Source organism: Colobus angolensis, unplaced genomic scaffold (genome assembly GCF_000951035.1).
Source record: "Colobus angolensis palliatus isolate OR3802 unplaced genomic scaffold, Cang.pa_1.0 Scaffold119, whole genome shotgun sequence".
Classification (NCBI taxonomy): domain Eukaryota; kingdom Metazoa; phylum Chordata; class Mammalia; order Primates; family Cercopithecidae; genus Colobus; species Colobus angolensis.
The window spans coordinates 2,981,426-3,008,389 of record NW_012113030.1 but is presented as its reverse complement, the minus strand read 5'-3'; the positions used below and the strand labels follow the sequence as shown (position 1 = coordinate 3,008,389).

Sequence of the window (26,964 nt, the reverse complement as noted above, 5' to 3'; positions counted from 1 at the left end):
AGAAAGAGAAAGAAGGAAGAAAGAAAAGAATAAATTCATGTCCTTTGCACATGGATGAAGCTAGAAACCATCATTCTCAGCAAACTAATACAGGAACAGAAAACCAAGCACCAGATGTTCTCATTCATAAGTGGGAGTTGAACAATGAGAACACATGTACACAGGGAGGGGAACACCATACACCAGGGCCTGTCAGGGGTCGGGGGCAAGGGGAGGGAGAGCATCAGGACAAATTCCTAATGCATAAGGCCTTAAAACCTAGATGACAGGTTGATGGGTACAGCAAACCACCATGGCACATGTGTATCTAACAAACCTGCATGTTCTACACATGTATCCCAGAACATAAAGTAAAATAAAATAATATTTTTAAAATGATTTAAAATTAAAAACTGCAAGTGAAAAGATGAGTAGAAATGATTATATACATATTTTAAACTATTTCAAAACAAAATTTAGACTAAAAGAAAAGCAACAAAATGGAAACTATACTATGTACAAATGAAAACTGCACAATGCACAAAGTTTAATATACAATACAATAAGATAGTACATCCCTTGAAGCCAGGAGTTCAAAAACAACCTAGGCAAAAAGGCAAGATGCCATTTCTACAAAAAAAAATGGAAAAATTAACAGGCTGTGGCAGCACAACCTTGTAGTTTTAGCTACTTGTGAGGAAGAGGTGGGAGGATTGCATGAGCCTAGGAGGTTGAGGCTGCAGTGAGCCATGACTGCGTCACTGCACCCTAGACTTGGTGATAGTGTGAGACTCCTTCTCTATAAATAAGTAAACAAAAGATACTGCAAGAAACTGTATTAATAGTTTTCTGTGCTCAAAGTACAAAGGATATGAAGAAGAGAAGCAAGGTGGTAGGCAATGCTTTAGAAATTGATAATGTAACTAGTATTTAGGAAATGCAAATGAAACAATTTAAATTGTCATTTACACCTATTAAATTACCCACACCATTAGGTTGTAGGCAAGGATTTTTCATTTACTGATGGCACTGAAAAGTGATTCACTGTTTTTAAAGAGCTGTCTGATATATTTCAAGCAATTTTCTGTTCTGAAAATGTATTTCAAATAATAGTAATAATTTCAAAAACGACATCTAAAATCATTCTTACCTTGCTTGAGAATTTTGGGGATCTATATTTAACAAGGCTGTAAAATCCTCTATGGCTGCAAACCAGTTTTCATTTTCATAATAAAACAGCCCACGTTTCAATAATGCATCTGTTCTTTTGGGATCATACAAAATACACTACAGGGACAGGGGGAGGTACATAAATATCACAAAATGAAAAAAACCGAAGTATATAACCAGGTAAGTGATCTAAAACTATGTTTTTAACTTCAGGTTAATAAAAGCAAACCATCTGAAGATGTCAACATTTTCAGAGTGGTAGCTAAAGAACATATCTTTAGGAGATTTTTTCCATCATCAAATTCTAGAGAGGGAATATTTTTTAGGAGAAAAAAAAATAGCATATACAGGAAGCCCAGGCTTCTGCTCACTGAAACTTTTGCTGATAAAAATTCGTAAGTGAATTGTTCAACTAGAATGGAGTTCATTGGATCTATCTCAGCATTTTATCCTAATTAAAGACGTAACATATTAGACTACATCAAGACTGATTCAATCACATAAAATATATATTAATCTAGCCATTAAAATGGGGAAGAGAATTGAACTGGTATTGGCATGGCTCATTCATTTTACGTTGACATACATAGTAGAGGGAACAGACTAAATCATGTATCAGTTATAAAGCTCTTCACCTATTGTTAGTAGAAAAGAATTGAAGCACAAAGGAGGTGACCAAATATCTTTAAAACAAAAAAAAATAAAAAAAATCCTAAAGATTTCAAAATTTGTTTGACCTCAGTGTGCTGCATTACTCTATTCCTGAACCATTGGTGCAGGATACGGGAAACGAAGAGAATAGATAATCTAACAAGTTCAGCATCTTCAAAAGAGCTTTTTGGTCATTTCTAGACCAGAAGTTAACAAAACATGTAATATTCTCCTCAAGCAGAAAAATGTCAAGTGGATGTCATGGATTCATAAATAGGGCAATTGGGAACATGGAAAGTTAAATTATTTAAATAATTGCTTCTAAATTCTAAATTGCAGTAAAGAATAAGAATTTGGAGTTTAAAGTCAGGAGATCAGAGTTAGAACTGTACTGCAATAAGGGGAATATTTTGCCTGACTATGGTTCAGTTAAAAGTTCATTTCCTGGTCCGGCACAGTGGCTCATGCCTGTAATCCCACCACTTTGGTAGGCCAAGGCGGGCGGATCACAAGGTCAGGAGATCGAGACCATCCTGGCTAACACAGTGCCTGTAGTCGCAGCTGCTTGGGAGGCTGAGGCAGGAGAATGGCGTGAATCCGGGAGGTGGAACTTGCAATGAGCCAAGATCACGCCACTGTACTCCAGCCTGGGCGACAGAGCAAGATTCTGTCTCAAAAAAAAAAAGTTCATTTCCTCAATTCTCTGACATCTCCTAAACATAAGTTCCTCTCCCACCATCCTTATTTCCTTCATAGTACTTACCATAATTTGTAACAATGCCTTAATATCATAATTTGTAATAGTGCCTTAGTAAACAAATACTTGCAAGCGAATAAATGAATGAATGAATGTATGAACAAACCAGTAAGCACAGCTTCTTTGAGAGCAGATAGGTTCCCTGCAGAAAAGAATCAGTTATTCAAGAGCTAAAAAGTAGAAAATACTTTTCTTTAATGTTTAAAGGTAAGAAGCAATTTTCAAAGGCTTCTTTAACCACTGTAGCATGGCTCCAGAGGAGGCAGCTGGAAAAGCTAGGCCCCCCTACATGTTATCTCAATGCCACCACATCCAATTCTGATGTAAATTCATTCATTCACAATTTAAAAAATAATAATTAACATAGTGTTAATATAAATTCCAGTAATGAAAACTCTAGCTCCTAACCTATAATTAATCAATTTTGATTACATAATATATATGAAAAGACCTTAAAAAATTTGCTGTACTATTTGCATGAGGCTATTGCAATCTAAACTATATAAATGGTAGAATTATATGTGATAAGGCTTACTTTAGAAAAGTCATCAATGGCCAGCACTTTGTTTGCTATTTCATACATCTCACCCCTCCTGAAATAGATGTCAGCATCTGTAGGCCTGCATTTAATTGCCTGGGTATAGTTTAGAATTGCCATAGTTATGTCTTTTTTTTCCCTGTAAATTTCTGCCTTTGACAAATATGCCTCTAAAGAAAATTAAAAAGATAAAATTTGGAACTATAATCCTTTCATTCACTATGAAAATTTTAAAAGATTAATCCCTCTCCCTCCAAAAAATGTAGTCAAAATAATTTTTCTCTATTACATTTTCTTAACTATTAGTTTATCTTATTTTATTCTATTTTATTTTTTTAGGCAGGATCTCCTGTCACCAAGGCTGGAGTGCAGTGGCACAATCATGGCGCACTGCAGCCTCGACCTCCAGGGCTCAAGCAATCCTCCCACATCAGCCTCCTAAATAGCTGGAACTACAGATGCATGCCACCACACCCAGCTAATTTTTGTATTTTTTTTTAATAGACACGGGCTCACGATGTTGTCCAGGCTGGTCTCAAACTGCTGGACTCATGTCTTCCGCCCACCTCAGCAGCCCGAAGTGCTGGGATTACAGGCGTGAGCCACTGTGCCTTGACCCATTTCATTTAATTTTTATTTCGACAATGCCAAGTTTGTTCTCAAAGGCTGGATAAATGCCCATTTGTGGTTAAAAGTACTTTCAATTTGAAGTAACAAAAATTACTCTTTACCTTTCCATATGTCTAAAATGTTTTTTCATAATCCTTTAATCATCATAGTAAAAAGTTAGGCTGTGATGACACAAAACTTAATGGACTTTTAGCAGCGATCAACACAGGTCAAAAATCATTTATTAAGCTCATGTTTTATTTTATGGGTATGTTGTAGGTGCTGGGGATACAAAGGTGAATATCACATTTTCACATTCCTAGAAAGTTCCATGGGTGCTTCAAGTTGATTGGAGGATAGCACATAAGAGCAAAGGCATAGATTTCATACAACCAAGTAAGCCTAGGCACACAATAACTAACTCAGAGAGACGTGATCAAATCACACAAATCAAAGAGAGATTTGTAAATTACTTCTATAACTAACTTTTAAATTCATATTCTTTCGTTGTGAGATGAGCAGTAAGGAACCAATTTACTGCAATATATATCAAGGACAGTAAATTTTCAAACCATGATAAGTATTTTAAAAACACTATATAGGATTGTATGAGCCCTGGATTTACAATAACAAGAGTAAAAAAATTTAATTGAGGAAAGTCATTTTCAGGACATATATCTACTGATTTATGTATTCTTACAGTACCAATGAATGACAAAGGTTGAGGTCAAAATGTAGGTAATATAACTGTCTCTACAGGCAACCCACCTGTATTATTTTTATTATATTTATGTATATAATTCAAGTCATCCAAAGCTTCATTAATTTTGTCTTGGAAAAGATAAATTAAATGTCGGTGCCAATAGGCATTGAGAAACAATGGTTCCAAGAGCATTACCTAGAAAATATATGTAAAAATTCAGTTAAAGTTGATTTGTTAAAGGAGGATATCCTATCAAATACATGTTTCAAACACGATTGATCCCAGTGGTATGTATGTAATGTAAAACAAAACCTCCCAATCTGACAAACAAAAATCATGTTTTTAATATTATTTGAAAATGCAAATAATTATACTGTTATAATAATTCCACATACTACACTATAAACATTCATTGTTCAAAATTTCAGCAAAAATTACTATACAATTAAAAGCAAGTGTAAATGGTGAATATTACTATTTTGGTTAAATAAAACTTACTCTCTGTAGATCATTCATGGCACTCTGCAACTTTCCCAGTTTCCTATAAATAGCTCCACGCCTACAATATGCAAATGCAGGATAGTTTGTCTTATCATTTATTTCTTCAGTCAAAATCTTCACTTCAGATTCATAATGTTTAATGACCTCTTGTGGAAGATCGGACTCCACATCATCACTTAATTTTAGTTTTGGTGGTTCTTTCACTCTTTCAGGTGGGTCTTTAGGAATTGATATTTTATCATCTTTCTCTTTTACAGGGGTGCTCGCATCTTTGTACGCAATGAGGCTATCAAAAGCCCATGTCCGAGGATCAATATTTTCTGGAATTCCTCCCTTAGTTTGGAAGAATTTTTCAAAATTTAAATACAAAGGTAAACTGGGACACCGTATTTGACGTTCATATAATGGAACTTTGAACAAATATTTCTTCTGTTCTGGAAGTATTCCATGAGATGTTGATCTAGTTTTTAAAAAAGTAATTTTTTTAATTACAGAAATACAATCATCTTTATAATCAGTAAATCAACTCAGTCACACATAAAACTACTATTTCTGTTATCAAAACAAAATTACATGCTAATTTTATGCGCAAGCTCTCCTTTTCATTTAATAAAACGGTGACACTGTATGAAGAATCTCTCTCAAGTTTATGAAAGCAAAGGACTGTTTTTAAAGATGTAGCCTCCTTAGAGTACTAAAAAAATGAGGTCAACGCGCCTTTCAAGTTTAATTTACACCCTCTACCATACCTAACCCACCAGAGGAATTACAATTGAGAATTAAGGAAGTAAATGCCATGCAAGAGGTTAAAGAGGTCATGAACTTGAGTTAGCGGGAAGAAGGCAGGAGTTGACTACACCTCAGACTATCAACTGAATATCCATTTTACCTTTCTCTAGTAGGCTATCAATTAAATAATACCTAATATGCTTTCAAATGCTACAAGTCTAGGATTAGCCTTCTCCAATTCTCCGTTTGCAATATAGTCTTCATTGGGTAACATGTGCCATAGGGCTGGTACTGTACTAGCCATAGGAAATAAGAATAAACTCAGTCTATTGAAATAAAATAATTTACCCTATCACTTCATATTTACTGAGTATGTACTATGAGAAATACCTAGTGCTGAACACTAGGAGAACAAAAGTAAGAAAAGTCAGTTTCCTTCCCTTTCCTTACTTTCATAAATTCTCTATTCCCTTCCACATTCTAGTGCAAGCCACCATCATCTATTCTTCTTAGAGTAGAATAATTTATTAATTCCCTGCTTCTACTTTTGCCCTTTGTCTAATTCATTCTCTGCATGGCAGCCAGGCATAGTTTTTGTTTTTTGTTTTACAAATGTAAACAAGATCACATCACTCCTCCAAGAGCTTCCTCAGTATGCAGATCAAGCTCTTCACCATGGTCCATAAGACCCCACGTGATCAGGTGCCATCATAAATATTCAACACCACTACTCTCCCCCTTATTCCCTAACTTCCAGCCATATCATCCTTGAGCAAGCCTCAAGGCCATTGCCCTTTTCAGCCCTTCTGACTGGTTGGCTCCTTCTCAATTCATATTTCTGACCAAATGTCACTTTAGAAAGGTCTTCTGTGCCAGGTAAGTTTTGTTTGCACCTCCATATTCATCTCTACCCTTCTCCATCTTGCTCCCTGTCCCAGGAAACTGATCTGCACAGACTATAGCCTTAGGATCCCTTGGTCTCTGTCTTCTCATAAAAGTTTATCCAATTAGGAACCCCAAAGGAGGGAAGGAGGAGAGTGAAGTCAAAGTGTTTATTCCTCTGGCTTCCTCATGAAGGGTCTCCTCAAACTTCCTAGGATTCTTGAACAAAGATCACTGCTGCTTTCAAGAAAACCATTTCTATACAACTCTTTTCTTTCAGCTTCTAGTCATCACTCCCTCTTTTTGTCCTCTCAAATTTCGGAGTAGAAAATGGCTTTACATTTTTAATCCCAGGATACTGCATTATCATTTTTGGTTTCCTTGTACTTTGATATTTTTGTAAAGTTCTCCTTTATCATAACTTCCCAATATTATCCTAAGCTGAATGGTGTTTATGATTGGAATCTTCACTGACAAAGTAATTAGTACCAGAGATGGACTCAGGAAACACACACACACATAAAGCATTCTAGCATAACTTCCTTGCCAGGCTGAAATAGGACATAGGTAATCCATGGCATGTGGTGGTACAAAAATTTGTCAAATATCACCAATGTTAGCAGGGAATGATGTTCAGGTGGAAGACAAGGCATTGGGAGATCAAGGAGCTTTAAGTCATGAAGACAACAATAATTATTATAAAAATTGTGTGTTCAATAGCAAAGACTTGGAATCAACCCAAATGTCCATCAGTGACAGACTGGATTAAGAAAATGTGGCACATATACACCATGGAATACTATGCAGCCATAAAAAAAGGATGAGTTCGTGTCCTTTGTAGGGACATGGATGCAACTGGAAACCATCATTCTCAGCAAACTATGGCAAGAACAGAAAACCAAACACCGCATGTTCTCACTCATAGGTGGGAACTGAACAATGAGATCACTTGGACTCGGGAAGGGGAACATCACACACTGGGGCCTATCATGGGGAGGGGGGAGGGGGGAGGGATTGCATTGGGAGTTATACCTGATGTAAATGACGAGTTGATGGGTGCTGACGAGTTGATGGGTGCAGCACACCAACATGGCACATGTATACATATGTAACAAACCTGCACGTTGTGCACATGTACCCTAGAACTTAAAGTATAAAAAATAAATAAATAAAAAATAAAATAAAATAAAAAATTGTGTGTTCAGTTGACTACTTCTTTCAGACCAAAGAGTAGTTACAGTACCTATTAAGTACCCTCTAAACTTTGTGAACCAAGTTAATGAAGCTAGTAAGCAAGAAGCAGAAAACTGAAATATGGGATGTTAATATGCAAGGAGCTATGAATGAGAGTGAGAATTTTAAATCTCCAGTTCCCACTTATCTTCCCTTTACTGAGGAAACTGGCTGAGGAATTGTCAGATCCCCCATCTGAGACTCTGAGTCCTCTCCTGCATAAGTTTCTTTCAGTGATTATACTGTGACATCGCCTCATATGCTATAAGGCACCTACCTCAAGCATATCCTGAAATCACTCAGCTGTGACTCTCAAACCCTCTTATGGAGCCACAGCCAATACAGTCACTCAGTCTCCCACATACCTCCTCCATGGAGGTGACCTTGGGTTGGTGGCTGCTGGCCTCACCACACACAGCCTTAGCTAGAACACCTGGGAATACTCTAAGTGAAGGGTTCCCAAACTTCAGCATGCATCAGAATTACCCAAAGACTTGTTAAAAATACAGATTTTGAGGCTCCACTCTCAGGGTCTCTTATTCGGTAGAGCTCTAGAACTTGCACCTCTAACAGATTTCCAGGTAACAATCATGCACGGATTACACTATAAGAGCCACTGCTATCGAGGAATGAATTCTAAGGTTCAGGAAACAGGAATTTGTCTGCAATATGGAATGTGCTTAGTCAAGTCCTAACCCTTGGAAAGACCAGAGAATGCATAAGTGAGGGGGCACAATACCCTTGAAAAGCCTTGTGGATGCTGACCTCAGAGCTGGAAAAGATGACAGTGGGGGAATGGGAGCAAAGAAATTTGTTTCACGGATTCCAGTGGGAATAATAGAACCCTGGAGTGGTAAAATCCCGTTTACCACTACAGATATGGTAGATACAAGGACCACAATAAGCAACAGAGTCAGAACAGTAGTAACAGGATTTTAACTCTCAAGGACCTGTAAAATCCCATTTACCACTACAGATATGGTAGATACAAGGACCACAATAAGCAACAGAGTCAGAACAGTAGTAACAGGATTTTAACTCTCAAGGACCTGTGGCAATAACTAAATGTCTAAATGTCCTTAGAGATGAGATAAATGGGCAGCTTGCTTGGGTGTTCTTTGCTTACATAGGGGAAAAACTTATAGGTCTTCTGGTACAAATCTAACCAGCTATAGTGGGGGTTCACAATCTTTTACCCAGCTCTCAGACCCAGCCAGTTCATAGCCCAAAACTTCTCTTAACAGGAAGGTCGGGAAAAGTCTCACTGAGGAAGAATCCTTCAATGTGGCTTCGGTATACACAGTGAATTCTCCCTGAAATCTTCTAAAGGTATGAGAAAGGGGAAACTCAAATCTTCCAGGGTAATTAGATACTGGCTCTGACCTTATGCTAATCCACAGATACCCACTACAAATCCCACTGATGTTTATCAATCAAATTAAAGAATTACAAAAGTCAAGTGATAGAATCTTGGTCTGAGACCATTTAACAGTGGATCTAGTGAGACATGGGCCCATTTTTTGATAATTTCCCTAGTCCCAGAATGTATAGTGGGAGTAAATACATGTAACAACTGAATAAACTGTAGACTGAGGAAGATAATGGTAGTAAGGGCCAAGTGGAAATTGCCCTTATCCTATCTCACACCACTATCCACCAAGATAACAAACAAAAAGCAATACCAGATTCTGGGGAAATTACACATTAGTGTCACCATCAGACTTGAAGGATATAGGTGGCAATTCCCACCATATCTCCAGTTTACTTTCCTGTTTCACCAGTGCAAAACCAACATCACTTGTAGGAAATGACTATAAATTATCACAAAGTTAATCAGGTGGTGATAACAATTACAGCTTTAGTTCCAGATGTGGCATATTTACTGAAGCAATGAACACACCTTCTGGCACCTGGTTTGCAGCTGTTGACCTGACATGCTTTCTTTTCCATTCCCCTAGTTTAGGAGAATCTGATGAAGTTACATTTAGATGTCAGGGACAACTCTCTCCATATATATACACACATACATATATATGTGCACATACATATATATGTGTGTGTGTGTATCCCATATTCAACCCACAAGCAAATCCTGTTGTCCCTATTTCTAAAATCTATCTAAAATCTAACCACTTTCCACTACTTCGGTTGCTATCATTCCAAACCAAGAAACTATTTCTCACCTCAATTATTTCAGTAGTTTTCTAACTGGTCTCCCTGTTTCACCATAATCTATTTTTCACAAGTAACCAGAGTGAACCTTCTGGAACATAAACTAGATCCTATCAACTCACTGCTCCCAAATCCCAGTGTTTCCTTTTCTATTAAGAATCCAAAGTCTTTGCCATAACCTATAAACATCACTACCCCATTCTCAAGTCCACAGTGATTTCTTGGCACTCTTAAGAATAATTTCAAATTTACTCTGACCTATAAGGCACCACGTGGTATTATCTCTGACCACTTCCTCAACCTCGCTTCTTTCCACCCTGCACTCACTCTGTTCTAGCCACACTGACTTCTATGTTGACCCTCAAAAGCAACAAGCATGTCTCCAACTCAAGGCCTTTGCACTCATTATGACCACTTCAGATATTCAAATACCTCATTCCCTCATTCCATTCAGTTCTACGCTCAAATATCACTACCTTATAGAGGCTTCTGACCACTCTGTCTAAACAGTAACCTTTGTTACACTGCTTTATTTTCTTCATTACATTTGTCACTTCCTAATGTTATTTGTTTACCTCTCCACTCTCTCTCCCACTAGAATATAAGCTCTATGAGGACAGGGAGTTTGCCAATCTTGTTCCTTGCCCTATGCTCCTTGTCTAAAACAGTATCTGCTATGTAGTACTGTTGAATAGTGCTCAATAAATGTATGTTGCAGAAATGAATGGCTGAACTTATTCATTCATCAAATTGTTGCTGAATTCTTACTATGTGCCATGATTTAATAAGAGAAATTGCATTTAACTCTAGTCCCTCCAACTCTTCACTTTAAGCTGATAAACTTTGCCTTCATTGAAAATATAGGAGCTATCTAACTTGAACACTTACTTCATTTTCTTAAACAAAATATACATTCCCAGGGAAGGAAGATGATTTCTTCATATAATGTATAACACTTCTTCCCTGGGAGTTCAGTTGTATCACTTGTGTTCTATGTCCCATCCACGTTTGCCTACTCAGAGGCTTCACTCTTTCAATATCCTGACTTTTCTGTATCATGTAAAATTGTGATCAGTACTCTGAAATCTTACTAGGCAGAAAAACTGCAGAAAGGATACTAAAGAAGCAAGAATGAGGAGGAAATTCCAGATAAAAGAGAGTTGAAAGAGGGCGTCCTCTAAATCTAAGTTTGAAGCTATACATATCCCAGACTAACTCCTGAACCACCCACCAATCACTTCTCATTATTCTAGAAATAATCACTTTCATAGTTTGATGCATATAATTTCAAGGTTTCTATATAGATATATAAGCACTATTATAGACACATACATGCATATACATACAGCTTTGTTAAAATATATTCCCATATAAACATCCAAAAATATGTTAATTGTGACTTATTTCTCAATGGTAGCATTGCCGTATTTTCTAAGTTTTTACAATAAGCATGTATTATTTTTACTATCAAATATTAATAAAATAAGTACAATGTTTTTAAGGAAACAAACAAGATCTTGCTATATAACTTTCTAGAAGGATGTAAAAAGGAAAGGAAATGCAGACAATGGATGAACTTTTATGATGAAGAATTATAGCCCCAGATCACTAAAATTAAATAATACAAAGAAAAGGAACATGATAAAAGAGGGGACTGGCTGTTTACATCTACCCCAAATGGTAAATATTTCTTCCTGTACTGCAAGTTTAAATCATGTTTTCATAGCCATGAATATGGTTCATGGTTTTTCATTTAGAGGAACAAGAGTAAATTAATCTGCTAGCTATCACACCAGTCTGAGAAAGTCAAGCCTTTGGGTTGGAATATGTGTACACACAGTTAATCTGAGATGAGATGTAAGACAATTAAAGGAAACAGAAATTTTGAACAGTTTAAACGTTTTGTTCAAAATATTGTTGGTATAAAAATAAGGACGATTTGACTACCCAAATCAAGGGATATTTGAGCTGGACATTACTTCAGAAACCATGTGGACAGGGTATTCATCTTCTAGATGGGGAAACAAATATTCAAGGAAATTAAGTACTCGGTCTAGTCACTGAGGATCTAGTAAATGGAGGTTGGGATATGGATGTATACAAATTCCTGATCCAGAGTTCTTGCTCCTAGAACATCTGCTGCCAGCTCTTAGAGAAGCAGAGTGGTAAATGAAAGTCAACATAGTCTTGATGGCCAGGCGCAGTGGTTCACGCCTGTAATCTCAGCACTTTGGGAGCCCAAGGCGGGTGGATTGCTTGAGACCAGAAGCTCAAGACCAGCCTGGGCAACATGGCGAAACCCTGTCTCTACCAAAAAATACAAAAAGTAGCCACACGTGGTGGCACCCACCTGTAGGCCCAGCTACTTGAGATGATGAAGTGGGAGAATCCCTTGAGCCCAGGAGGCAGAGGTTGCAGTGAGCCAAGATCACACCATTGCTCTCCAGTCTGGGCAACAGAAGTGAAAACATGTCTCAAAAAAAACCAAAAAAACAAAAAACAAAAAGTGGAAGGGTAAAACAACTAAGGAAAATATAACAACTCTTGCTTGGGGGAAAATAAATTCTGCTACTTTGAGGAATGCAGCAGCACAAGATGGACCAAGAAAACCAGGTCTGAGACCACAGGTTCACTTGCAGGAGCAGGTCAAGTGAGTCAAAACTAAGGACAATTATTCTAGAAAGGGGCACAAGAAGATGCATTCAGAGGGATAGGAACGCCATTGGCAAACAGGCGGGTAGCCTGGATCTCAGATGAAGAATGTTACTCAGTCCCAGAAGACAGAACGTTGTCAGAGATCAAGAGGCTAGCAATTCACAAAAGCCCACATAGGAAGTAAGGCAGTGGGTACAAGGGAGTGAAGGCAGCCAAGATTCATTGATAGGAAGAGCTCACTGTGGGTCAGCCAGCTACTGAGGAAGGTCTCCTCTAATCCCTCGGGCTGCTCTGTCAACACTGAGCTCAGAGACCAAAGCAGAGGGAAATTTCTAGAGAAACAATGAAGCTGCAAAGTTATTGCAAACTCTGGCAACCTGCCATGACCTAGCTGAGCAGGGAAGCAACAGGGCTAAGGGGATAAAAGGAAATGCATGAATCTGGATGAGGTGGCTCCAGTGGCCTTCTGCAGGAGTGACTTTCCACAGTCATAATTTGACTTGATGTATAAGAATACATGCAGTCTGCTTCTCACCATTAAGAGAAGCCAGCCAAGAATGGGTGTGATTAAATAACCTTCATGGTTGAACACAAAATGGTAAGAAGCAAATCTGTGAATTACCAAATTAAGATTAGTGAGAAAAGGCCAGGCACGGTGGCTCATGCCTGTAATCCCAGCACTTTGGGAGGCTAAGGCGGGTGGATCACCTGAGGTCAGGAGTTCGAGATCAGCCTGGTCAACATGGCAAAATCCTGTCTCCACTAAAAATACGAAAAATTAGCCAGGCGTCGTGGTACATGCCTGTAATTCCAGCTACTTGGGAGGCTAAGGCATGAGAATCATTTGAACCTGGGAGGCAGAGGTTGTAGTGAGCCGAGGTACCACTGCACTCCAGCCTGGGCAACAGAGAGAGACTCTGTCTCAAAAAAAAAAAAAGAAAGTGAGAAAAAAGTCTCAAACTATAGGAACAAAATTATTTTTCAAGTTGCTCCATAGTTGTTAGTTTTGAACTAACAATTTGTATCTACATTTATATGTGGTAAATTAGTATCTGTCTTAGACAAGTACTCCCACAGTTTGTTTTACTGCCTCCACCAAAAGGTTCATCCTATGGTTACTGTTACACCCACTGGCAGCACATAGAAATTTCAAAGTCAGTTATTAGAAGGCAAAGAAATATTTTTAAATGGTAAAACTTTATATTCAGAATGATAAAAGGTCAGTAAGAAGACCACATCCCACAGAAGCAGCATTTGATCAGTTTATATCCTTTTTTTAGATAGAAGTCATTTAGGTTGTGGCCAAAATGGTGCTGTGTGTATTACCCTTTCTAGGATGGTAAAGATTCATAATACTTTAAAAATCAGTAAATGTATCCAAAATGTATATGTAAACTTGTGGTTCTAATCTAAAACATGTGTAAACTTAGAACACCTACTTGAAGTCTTCTACAGATGAACTAACAACAACAAAAAAAATTCCAGATACTATATTTGTTGCAGGCAAAACTTAAGCATAAGTAGTATACAAAGAATACGAGACTTGAATGGCATTCTCCACTATGGTTGGCCTCTGTTCCACTCTATCACTCACACTTATGAAGTACTATGCCCCAGTCTTCTCAAGGACAATAAGTCACCATTTCAAGAGATAATTAACTCTTTTGCAGACAGCAAGTCTTTATAACTATAAAGTGAACAATTTTTTTTTTATTCTCTTATCATCAGGAAAGTCTTTACTTTTCAAAAGGACACAAGTTTAATAAATTCTGTGATGTCCTGGGATATCGAAAAAGAAACCTCAGAGCTTTTAGGCAACTATTTTGCACAATACTTTTGTTATAAGAAAGTTATGTCCTGAACACTTAATAATGAACACATTTGGAATTTCAGTGGTTATTATTTCAGGTCCCTACATAATTTTAAATATACTGGCTACTATTACTTCCAAGTAAGGAAAAAAAATTTCTGTGTTGATTCCTAAATAAGAGCTTACAATATTTAAAAAAAATTTTAACTTTTTTTTGAGACGGAGTCTCTCGCTCTGTTGCCCAGGCTGGAGTGCAGTGGCGTGATCCTGGCTCACTGCAAGCTCCGCCTCCCGGGTTCACGTCATTCTCCTGCCTCAGCCTCCCGAATAGCTGGGACTACACGTGCCCACCACCAGGCCTGGCTAACTTTTTTGTATTTTTAGTAGAGATGGGGTTTCACCGTGTTAGCCAGGATGGTCTCAATCTCCTGACCTCGTGATCCGCCCATCTTGGCCTCCCAAAGTGGTGGGATTACAGGCTTGAGCCACCACGCCCAGCCTTTTTTTTTTTTGGTGGGGGGGAAGGGGATAGAGTCTCACTCTGTCACCCAGGCTGGAGTGCAGTGATATGATCACAGCTCACTGCAACCTCTGTCTCCCAGGTTCACGCAGTTCTCCTGCCTGAGCCTCCCAAGTAGCTGGGACTACAGGTGTGCACCACTATACCCAGCTCATTTTTTGTATTTTTAGTAGAAACGGGGTTTCACCATATTAGTCAGGATAGTCTCGATCTCCTGACCTCGTGATCTGTCCACCTCAGCCTCCCAAAATGTTGGGAGTACAAGTGTGAGTCACTGCACCGGGCCCAAAATTATCTAGATTTATAAATCAATTCAATAATTTAAAATTTAAAAATACTTAAATATCTATTTTGAATGGGTAGAATTTGTGTGGAGCAGGAGTTGTTTTTTGTTACGAAATCACTTCAAATAACTTGTTTGGGTTTTTTACTTTCTGGAATATTTCAGTTAGCTATCAAATTGATTTAGTCTTACCTCATGTCCTTAAATCAGTCCCCTATTTAAATTATCATTTGAATCATTCACATACTTATACTATAAAATATCCATATATTTTTAAATGAGGGTTTGTCTTTCTTTTTTTTTTTTTAAGACAGAGTTTCACTCTGTCATCCATGCTGGAGTGCAGTGGCCTGATCTCGGCTCACTGCAACCTCCGCCCCCCGGGTTCAACCTCTTCTCAGCCTCCTGAGTAGCTTGGACTACAGGCACACACAACCATGCCCAGCTAATTTTTGTGTTTTTAGTAGAGAGGGGTTTCACCGTGTTGGCCAGGCTGGTCTTGAACTCCTGACTTCAGATGATCCGCCCGCCTCGGCCTCCCAAAGTGCTGGGATTACAGGCGTAAGCCACCTCACCCAGCCAGAGGTTTGTCTTTCAAAAAGTGAAGGATTCATATTTTCAGTGCAGAATAAAATAATAACTTGATGAGGTGAGATTATAAAATTGGGGTCAAAACCACAATATATTTCTTAAACTATAAAAAGAAATCACTTAAACAAGACCTTTCAAGGGATTTTGGAGGCTTGGATAACTCTTGATACACGAATATAAGTTTTTGTTGTTTCAATCTTTTCTTCCATTTCATCTTCTTTTTCTTGGGATAAACAATGTAACTAATGCCAGCTTTTTTAGATGCTTCAATGAGAGTCAAAGAGAGATTTCTCAAACTGTGTTTTTTGCACATGTTATCAAAGATGTCATCTGTATTTTTTTTCACAGAGATGGGCTCCTCAGTTTTATTCTGCTTAGTGAGCTGGAGCTGACGTTTCAATTCCTTTGCTTTCTGAAACATAACCTCTTTTATACTGCTTTGCATATCATTCTTGATTTCCAAAGGAGCTACGATATCCTCCTTCCTCAAGTCTACAGCAGATTTTACTTGCTTAGTAAGCAAGTAAAGAGGTAGAAAAAGTGTAAAATCAATTTAGTTGCTATGCATTCAAAATTAATTAATTCTGTTACAATTACTATTAATGTGGTTTGGTCACTTAATTGAAAAGTTTAAAAACCAGTAATCTTAAAATTATTCAAAAGTCAGCTGATAAAGTTAATAGTGGATTAGTTCAAGCAAAGTACAATAATTTAGTTGGTCATAGGATGTTTAATTAGGTATATGTAAACAACACTATAAATTAGATAACATTATGATTTTCTATATTTTAATTGAAAGAGAATGCTCTCTACATATCCAAATAAATTACACGCTGTACTTTTATATTTAATGCAAAAAAACTAGTAGAATGGGCAAAAGCTGTTAAAATGCCTTATTCCATAAAAATCAATTTGGGTTTTCTTTCAAAAGCGCTTTAACAACACTGAATTTCTATACAATACCATTCAAATATTCTCCACAATAACTTTCAATTCTATATTTATAATAGGAAGTAATAAAATCGCAACCTATTACAGTATTTATTTTATCTAATCATTAGAGAATCCACTTAATTTTTAATAACAGTATTATTTAATATTATAATATTAATAATTATAATTTTAATAATTATGCATTAATACTTGAAACTCTAATACTTATTACTTACAAAAGATAAATTACTTTAAATCCATTGATATAGCATTTCCTGCCTATTGAGCCATCATCAATAAGTTAAATGCATTTCATTTGCTAATAAATAATTTGTTACAGAGAAGTATTTCTGTATAGTGAATTTTGGCCCAAATTTCAAACATAATAATTTCATACTAGCCAGATATGTACTTTAAGATATATACTAAAGTACAATAGAGATATTGACCATCTGCAACTTACTGTACTCCCCCATCTCAAGAAACTATATAAAACTCAATATGTAATTAGACTAGAGAATATAATATAGAAATATATGCTTTAAAAAAACTATAAGGTGATTATTATTCCTAGGAATACACATGTTTCTTCTAGAGAGTGAAAACTATAAAATTATAGTACCCTTAGTTGTGTAGATTGTGCACTAAACCATTTTTGGATATTTTCAAATGATGCAGATTTTCTTGGTAAGAAACACTGTGAAATAATCAAATGAAAAACATACATTAGCCACAAATACTATTTGGTAAGCTAAAGTATATAACCCTTGGCTAATAATGTTTAGGTAAATTAATGAAATTCAGAAATACTAATTAAAATACAGATATTGAGTTTGAAGTCACTGACTTTATACAGAGGAAGAGAACTTAAAATCTATCAATTAACGTAGAAGTGTGTATAATAATAAAAACTATATTTTTTTAAAAAATTCAACTTAATATAACAAAAACCAAGTACCTGCTACGTACAAGGTAGGACAGTGCAAAGCTACCCAGCTGGTGTAGGTGGCACTGGTGTGTGTGAATGTATGACAGATACGCTAAGCCATGAATTTCCTTCACCCTGGGCCTGCTTTAGCGGGAGCCCCTGGACAGTCTCCTCTAATCATGAGCAATCTCAACCTTTTAGTTCAGGAAACCACACAAGTGTTACCACTTACTATAATAACACCCAGACTGGTGTTATTATATTAAGAGTTGGAAAGCTCTACTAAACTAGAGTGCAAAATACAAAGAAAATGGCACGTTCCATGTCCTTAAGCATAATAATGATGCAAACAGCAATAAAGAAATATCTAGGCCAGATCCAGTGGCTTACACCTGCAATCCCAACAGTTTGGGAGGCTGAGGCAAGAGGATCACTTAAGCCTAGGAATTTTGAGACCAGTCTGGGCAACATAGTGAGACCCCATTTCTAAAAAAATAAAAAATAAAAAAAAACTAGCTGTGTATAGTAGTGTGCACTTGTAGTCCCAGATACTCAAGAGGCTGAGGTGGGAGAATCACTTGAGCCCAGGAGGTCCAGGCTGCAGTAAGCCATGATTTTACAACTGTACTCAAGCTTGGTAGACAGAGTGAGATTTTGTCTAAAAAAAAAAAAAGACTATATTAGGCACTAGTGAGAGAAAAATAAAACCATGTTCTAATTGTACCCCATAAAGGTCAGGTCATTGGATACACTGCAGTTAGTTATACTAAAAGTCATGACTATGCATCTGATCACCATTTAAAGTGATCAGTCTTACTGTGTTTCATGGCCACGAACAGTTTCTCCATTTAGTCAGACTCATATACATGTTCCTTTGATATTGAAGACCTACACAAGAATGACTGAAAAAACTAGAAATGTTAGAAAAACTCACAACAAATATCCTGCTATTATTTAGTGAATAACATCTTCTAACAGTCATAAAACAGCATATTTGAGAAAGGAGAAATGTATCTTCAGTAAAGATAGCACTGAATGGTCTGAGCCATTTCCCAGAATGAGGAATCACCAAGAAAAAAAAAATTGTTTTTGAGACAGTCTCCCCCTGTTGCCCTTGATCTCCCGTGCTCAAGCCATCCTCCCACCTCAGCCTCCTAAGTAGCTAAGATACAGGCACATGCCACCACATCCAGCTAATTTTTTCATTTTTTTACTAGAGATGGGGTTTCACCATATTGGCCAGGCTGGTCTCGAACTCCTGGCCTCAAATGATCTGCCCACCTCAGACTCCCAGAATGCCAGGATTTACAGGCATGAGCCACCATGCCCGGATCCAAGAAATAATTTCTGGAATTACCATAATTAATATCTGGACTGTAAGCAGATATACTAAACAATCTTAATTAAGAACAAAAATTGTACATACCCAAAAATTTGTTCTGCTATGTCGACATAAAGTAATGGCACTGCTTTTATATGAAAATTTATCAGTTAAAAGTCTGCTTGCTTGAACACTCTGTGATAAAAAGATAACAATTTTAAATTATGTTTTGGAATACTTTTTAAAAGCCTATGATGACTGTTACTTCACAGTACAACATTATTAACAAAAGAGAAAACATATGAAAGTAGTGTAATTCTAGAAAACACCAGAGATGCATCAAAGTCCAGCTACAGCCATAGTATTTGGCTAAAACCTGAAATTTGGCTTCAGTGTTGGCATTTAGCAAAATGGTTACTTCTACATTATTTCTGGCATCCTTAATCTTAGGAGTGATCGATGATCCTATGATCTCACAGGTTAACATTGAATTTATGTAGCATATTAATATTAGGATTATGAACAAGACATTATCTAGTTTGCTTGTCAACATATGAATATTCATTTTTAAATACAAGCAATCATTCTAAATGTAAACTGGAATGAAATTTGCCTTAAGTGCTTTATGCTTTGAATTCTATCGGTTAAGTATGTAGATATATTTGTTGTTGTAAGAGTAAACTGCCACAATAATTAATGTTATTATTAAATGTGCTACTTCTCTATCTTGTAATCAGTGGTTTGGATATGCAGAAACCTAGAACACCTAAATTTGACAGCCGGGTGGATTAATGATTAATTAAATCATACTACTACTTTGTTTTTTGAAATTGTTACGTCTCGAACACTAACATTAAAATTTTTTAAATATTTATTGAACAAAAAGTCAGTTTTAAAAAATATTATGTAATTATTACTGACAATGGAGCAGGTTATGGGTAACTTAGGAATCACCAAGCATTGAATTTCTGCTAAAAATCCTCTCAAGTTATATTTTCAGAAAGTAGTGATAGTACAATGTATGGTAAGATAATTACTGGACATAATGGAAAGATACTGGTCACTTTCATCATTATTCTTTAAAAACAAACTACATGGTATACCAGGTATTTTCAAACCATTTTGTCATATGCTTACACAAATATGTAAGAAATATGATGGAATAGCAGATATTACATATTTAAAAGAATGCTTTTAACAATAATAAGGACAACAACCTTAGTACCATGCTTCATAGATATCAAAACTTCGGAACTTATTAACAATTAATGGTTACTTATTTTAAAAAAGGAACCTATATGCTGGAGCCTTGGAAACTGTCAAAATAATGCCCAGACTAAGGTATCTTGAGAGGGCACTTACAGTGTTGCTTATATGATATCCAATGGGAAAAAAAAGTCCTCCTACTCTACCCCAAAGATATTGTTGAAATTGGTATGCATGCAATAAAAGCTGGGATGCAAACAGAAATGGAAACAGTTCCTTTAAAAATCAATAATGACTTCTGCTTCTAATTATGTAACATTAGGAACTCTGCTAAGGACAACTGAGAGCTACATATAATCTGAAAAACAATGATTAAACCATCAGAGAGCTAACAAAATGAAAAGATGAGCCAAAATCTGAGAAAAAACAAGGACCAGAAAAGGTAAGCCTACTATTCAAAGATGCTTTGTTCTCAGAATGTTTGCCAAAACAACTATAACTCTGAGTTGCAGATTTGGCAATTTCTTGGGGCAAGGGTGACAAAAATCAAAGCCCAGAATCTACCTGAGATGTGGAGCCTGATAACACATCCCAATTATATATAAACTGGAATACCACAGGGGTACACCCTCAGATTAAAAGTGGGTGGAAATAATCAACTTCTTTTGTGGACTTTCAGTCTGGGCTCTATCACGAGGGTAGTCAGAGAAACTCAAGCCTCAACTTTAGATTAAAGCTGTTTCTAAATGGTAAAGACCTCAGGTTCTAACAAAAATGTCCTTTGGAGTAAGAAAATGCCATAATACCATTCTAAGTCTCAAATGTTTCCTTAAAATCATGTTTTAAATACAATGATAAGCAAACATTTAAAGACAGACAGGTATACAAAGAAACGAAACACCATAACATAACAGATTTAGGGAAAAATAGAAATACTAAAAAGCACTATATAAAAAACAAGTTTAACAGTATATTATACACAACTAAAGAGATAATTCGTGGGCCTCACCGATAATATAGGTTAGAAGAAATTGTCCAGAATCCAATACCAAGCACAAGAGAAAAAAAAAAAAGATACCTAATACATGTGATTAAAGTCCTAGAAAATGAAATAGATAATGGATAGAGATTACTAAAAATTTTCCATAGCTAATGAAAGATGTCAACTACAAACTCAAAGGATTTCAATATGTGATAAATAAAAAGAAATACACATCTAGACACATCATAGTGAAACTATAGGAAATGCAAATGAAAAACTTAAAACCGGCCAGGTTTAGTAGAAGCAGAAAATGCATTAGCTTCAAAGTCTTTACATTTAAGACTTACTTCTCAACAGCAATAATGAATGCCAGAAAATAATGGAACATCACTATTGTGTTAAAACATCTGCCAATATATTATACTCAGATAAAATATCCCTCAAGAATGAAACAAAATGAAGACATTTTGAAACTAAGAAAAACCAGGGATTTCACCAACTGCAGACCTTCTACTCCTCCTCTTAAAAGAAATTCTATAGGATACAATTTAGGCAGAGGGTAAAATTATTCCAGATATAAGTGTCTGAGATGCGAGGAAAAAAAAAGAAAAGCAAAAAAAAAGAGACAAATATATGGGTAAAATTTAAGGTACATTACATAAAATGAAAATTTAGTTTGGACTTTAAAAGCTAAGGATCTATCAAAGTAAGAGCATAAGTCAAGAAAGGGTAAATGGAATCAAAGGTTTCTGAAGTCACTGTATTTTCCTGGAGGAGCATAAAGGTATTAATGTATATTAGATATCGATAAGTGAAAGATGCATATTCTAGGGAAACTGTCACAGAAATAAGAAAAACATACCGTTGACCCTTGAATAACATGGGTTTGAACTTCATGGGTTCAGAAAATCTACTTATTTACAGATTTTCTTCTGCCTCTGCTACCCCTGTAACAGCAAAAACAACCTCTCTTCTTCCTCTGCCTCAGCCTAATCAGTATAAAGACAACAAAGTGAAGACCTTTATGATCATCTACTTCCACTTAACTAACAGTAAATATATTTTCTCTTCCTTATAATCTTCTTAATACCATTTTCTTTTTTCTAGCTTACTTCATTGTAAGAATGCAGTACATAATACATATAACATATAAAATATGTGTTAATTGACTGTTTATCAGTAATGCTTCCAGTAAACAATAAGCTATTTGTAGTTAAGTTTTTGGAAAGTTGAAAGTACACATGTACTTTCAACTGTGGAGGGATTGGCACCCCCAACCCTCACATTGTTCAAGGATCAATTATATATAACTTTTACAACAGAAATGATAAAACACAATACACCCAAATAATTGGCAAAAATTAAGCATACAATGGGTAAGAAAATAAAAACAACAACAAAAAGTGGACGTAAATTTTAAATAGGCCTAATTAAAAAACAAAAAAAAATCCAACTCTATTTAATTGTTTTCCTCTAATCACACGTTGTTTACAAAAGACACATCTAAAATATAAGAATACAGAAAGGTTATGTGTAAGGGAACAAATATTTAATAAAGAAAAATTGTTATCAATGCATTAATAATAAAGATAGACTCAGGCCGGGCGCGGTGGCTCAAGCCTGTAATCCCAGCACTTTGGGAGGCCGAGACGGGCGGATCACGAGGTCAGGAGATCGAGACCATCCTGGCTAACATGGTGAAACCCCGTCTCTACTAAAAAATACTAAAAAACGAGCCGGGCGAGGTGGCGGGCGCCTGTAGTCCCAGCTACTCCGGAGGCTGAGGCAGGAGAATGGGGTAAACCCAGGAGGCGGAGCTTGCAGTGAGCTGAGATCCGGCCACTGCACTCCAGCCCCGGCGACAGAGTGAGACTCCGTCTCAAAAAAAAAAAAAAATAGATAGACTCTAAGGTAAAAGTGTTTACTAAAATAAAGTAGCTCAGTTCATTACTGAAAGTTTTGACTCACAAACAATGTTTAACAATTCTTCATTTGTATGCATCTAATAACATGGCCCCAAAATATATAAAGTAAAAATTGACAATATTACAGAAAAATATAGACAAATCTACACCACAGTGGCAGATTTAAACACCCAGGTGAGGTTGAACAAAATGTCATTCTGCCTTCTTGTTTCAGCTCTCGTACTGTAAAGAAGTTTCCTTCTCATGGCCTATTTAGTGTCGTGTTTTTCACATTTTTGTGCTTTTGGTTTGTGATTTTGCTCTTTAAAATGGTCCCCAGTATAGTGCTGAAGTGCTGGCTAGTGTTCCTAAGTGCAAGAAACCTGCAATGTACATTACAGAGAAAATAAATGTGTTACATAAGCTTCTTTCAGGCGTGAGTTATAGTGCTGTCAGCTATGACTTCAGTGGTAATGAATCAACAATATATATTAAATAAGGTGTCTTTAAATAGAAAACCTCATAAAGCAAGGTTATGTATTGATCAGCTGATGAAAACCAGAGGCTCACAGGACCCTCGCCTTCTACTTCCCCTAAGAGCAACAGTTCAATATCAAGTAATTCAGTGCTTGAGGTGACTTTATGGAACATAACTACCACAAATGATAAGGATCCACTGTACATGTTTATTGTATCTGTACCTCACACCAAAATGTAAGCTCCATGAAATTAGTGACCTTGAATTTTCATTGCTGCAGCTCCAGCCTCTAGAACAGTGACTCAAACATAGAGGTGACTGGCATGTATTTATCTGATGAATGAATGAAAAAATGACATGTAAAAAGACTCATATCTTCATTTTAAACAAGACCAAGAAGTTCCAAGTGGGATGAATGAGAACTACAGTGTCTAGATACTTATTATTAACACTGGATGCTGCCTGGCAAGTAATTAGAACAACAGAATGTTATGCCACATCAAATTGGAATGCAAGAGGCACAGGAAAATAAATATACATCCACAAATACAAGTACTACAAAATTTACCACCCACAAACCTTTCTAGAAAGAATTAGTCAAAAATATAATAAGGAAAACAAAAATGATTAGAAGAAAGGAAATGATGTAAGACAAGAAATTGTGGAAAGAAAATTAAGTCAGAAAAACAGCTAAATCTATGTAATTATTGATGCACAGAGTGAACACTGAAATTATCAGGAACAAAAATATTTAATGGTCTCAAATGTGGCAGATGGCAGATGGGAGTAAAGTGAAACATTTTAAAGTCTTAATCCGTCATGGAAAGGATATAGATTCTGATTGACTCTTGATGTGTTTAAATACATGCCAGATATTTTTAAATAACCATGAAAATGTAAAATCATGAGTATATTATATCCAGACTACTGAATTTTATTTAAAAAGGAACAACTGAAAAATGTAAGTTTAAGAAAAGGAATAACAGGTGAAAATAAAAAAGGCAGCATCAAACAAAAAAAATAAGTTAAATTTGCTTTTTAAAAATATAAGCACATAGATCTGTGCATCTAAATATCATTTGCCATTCATCAGAACCAGGAGTCTTTGAAGAAAGAGTCAATGCCAGTTCTGGTGAAATGAAAATGTCACGTGAGCTTGAGCTATCTTTTTGTGCCAGAAAATGCTATTGGATCTTTTTCTCCTGGTCTCTGGGAGCGGATAACCACCAGTACTGATTTTCTTTCGGACTACTTTTCTAATGGGTTACTCCATGGTCACCAGTTCTCACTAACTTCCTATTCCTGCTACAATTTCACTTCTTTTAAAACAATTTTGTCTACCCTCAATTCCCTACATTCACACTTTCCTGCAAACATACATAGAAAAATATATGCCTATACTTTGTAAACAAACATATAGTTTAAAAAACATTGCACTCATATTACAGAATCCCTACTCTGTCAGCTCAAGTAGTAGACACCAACAGTATAGGATAAAAAGAAGGTACAGGAATAGGCAGGGGGAGCCTTCAGAACATTATGCAGATTTGACATCTGTGAAAGGGGATGAGAAAGGAAGGATTAGGTAGGAAGAGCTTCAGACCACGAAACAGTTCTAAGAAATATTCAACCAGGCAGATGAAAAGTCCCTGAGCCAAAATTGCCCATGAAAGCAATCACAGTCAAGCAGGAATGCATCTGCTCTAGCAACCACCTTGTGCTCAGTCCCTGGCTGGGAGCAGCCCCAAGGAAGCATGGCCTTGGAGCAAATGCCATGTTAGGTCTACAGGACAGCAGCTGGAGGCTGCCAGTCAAGTATGCCCCCTCAGCAGATTTTCTTGAAGCAGATTGTGAGCATCGTATTTTCATGGATGCCACATTGACTTATGCAAATTAATATTCACCAATCTTTTGCATTAAGGTAATCTTTTCATATACTTTATATTATTAACTTTCTCCTTCTAGCTCATGACATATTTTTCAAAAACAATATGTATTTTCTCAAGTAAATGAAAAGGTTAGACTGCATTATTAAAGAAACGCAAATATATATGATAATCTTCTAAGATTTGAAATATACATACACTTTGACTAGGAATTCCAAACAGAAAAATACACATATATGTGCAAAGATACATATTCAAGTATTTTAAGTGAAAAAAAATTAAGATGTAGAATAACATAAATTACAAATGCACATATGTAAAAGTATTAATTTGCACACACCTGCATGACATAAATGACAATGAAAATGTCTGAATGGATACACAAAATGCATTTAACAACGGCCAACTTCAGGGAGAAGAGAACTGAAGAAGGACAGCATTAAGAAGGGGGAATGCTCTTTATGTCATATTCATCTTTATTGTTTGAATTTTTACTACAAGATAGCATTCATATACTACTAGTGTAATTTCTGAAGTAATTGTAATAGCCCTTGCCACTCTGAAAACAGCACAGACAGTAAGGAGTTAACAAAAGAGAACAGAAATTTTAAAAAAACAGAAACCACAAAATGAAATAATAATAGTAGGACCAAAACACCATATGTTACTTATATGGCACAACTAAACAAAACAAAACAAAAACAACAAAAAGTATTAACATAAAAATATTTCTGAACACAGAGAAAAGAACACAGGGCTAGACATACTAGAGTAGAATTCAAGCACTGAATAGGCCAAACTGGATCATTTCAAATCAATAAGAGACAAAATTCATAATAAAGACAAAATATCTTCTAATCACAGAAAGTAAAACTGTTAGTAACACGTGCAAAATTTTTTTTTTTTTTTTTTTTTGTATTTTTGGTAGTGACAGGGTTTCATCATGTTGGCCAGGTTGGTCTCCAACTCCTGGCCTCAAGTGATCCACCCACCTCAGCCTCCCAAAGTGCTGGGATTACAGGCATGAGCCACCACGCCTGGCTAACACATGGAAAAATTGACAAAATAACTTCATTGAAAATCCGTATTTAATTAAAGTCTTTATGAGATCAAATGAAATAAATATACCACATAAAATGTAATAATATTACAATATAATAGCTAAGTCTATTATTATTTGACCACCTACTACTTATTGAGCAATGCACCATATAGTCTCTCATTAAATCCTCAAAAAAACATACTGTGCAAACAAAAAAAAGAGACTTCATGAGGTTAAAATAATAGTACAAGGTTACCCAGGAAGTAAGTGGATATCAGATTCGAGACTATCTGATTCCAAAGGTGTGCTCTGCTTAGTCTGGCCACAATATAAAAATGATAACAAATAATACCACTGAATTAACTGAGAGATATTGGGATATCTAGTACAAAAAAAGCAAATATCCATAAATTCCAAGAAACTGGTATTTTGAAGAATATATTTCTTACACTAATAAGGTTTAAAAATAAAATTTTAAACAATTCCAACAAGCTTTTAAAA

At 36.1% G+C, this 26,964-nt stretch overlaps 2 protein-coding genes across 2 annotated transcripts in view; both read right to left on the bottom strand.

Annotated features, from left to right (window-relative positions):
* LOC105500565 (tetratricopeptide repeat protein 6) overlaps positions 1–1,235 on the bottom strand; it is a 64,329-nt gene extending 63,094 nt beyond the window's left edge. The window contains exon 1 of the mRNA XM_011926153.1: positions 1,130–1,235. The gene's annotated coding sequence lies outside the window, so the exon portion shown is untranslated. The remainder of the gene's footprint in view (positions 1–1,129) is intronic.
* Positions 1–26,964, bottom strand: part of LOC105500932 — a 161,676-nt gene that overhangs the window by 12,677 nt on the left and 122,035 nt on the right. Inside the window, exons 12-16 of the mRNA XM_011926622.1 lie at positions 19,071–19,160; positions 17,339–17,413; positions 15,915–16,294; positions 4,906–5,368; positions 1,130–1,266 (exon numbers count right to left, since the gene is read on the bottom strand). Coding sequence (XP_011782012.1) covers positions 1,130–1,266; positions 4,906–5,368; positions 15,915–16,294; positions 17,339–17,413; positions 19,071–19,160 — 1,145 coding nt within the window. The remainder of the gene's footprint in view (positions 1–1,129; positions 1,267–4,905; positions 5,369–15,914; positions 16,295–17,338; positions 17,414–19,070; positions 19,161–26,964) is intronic.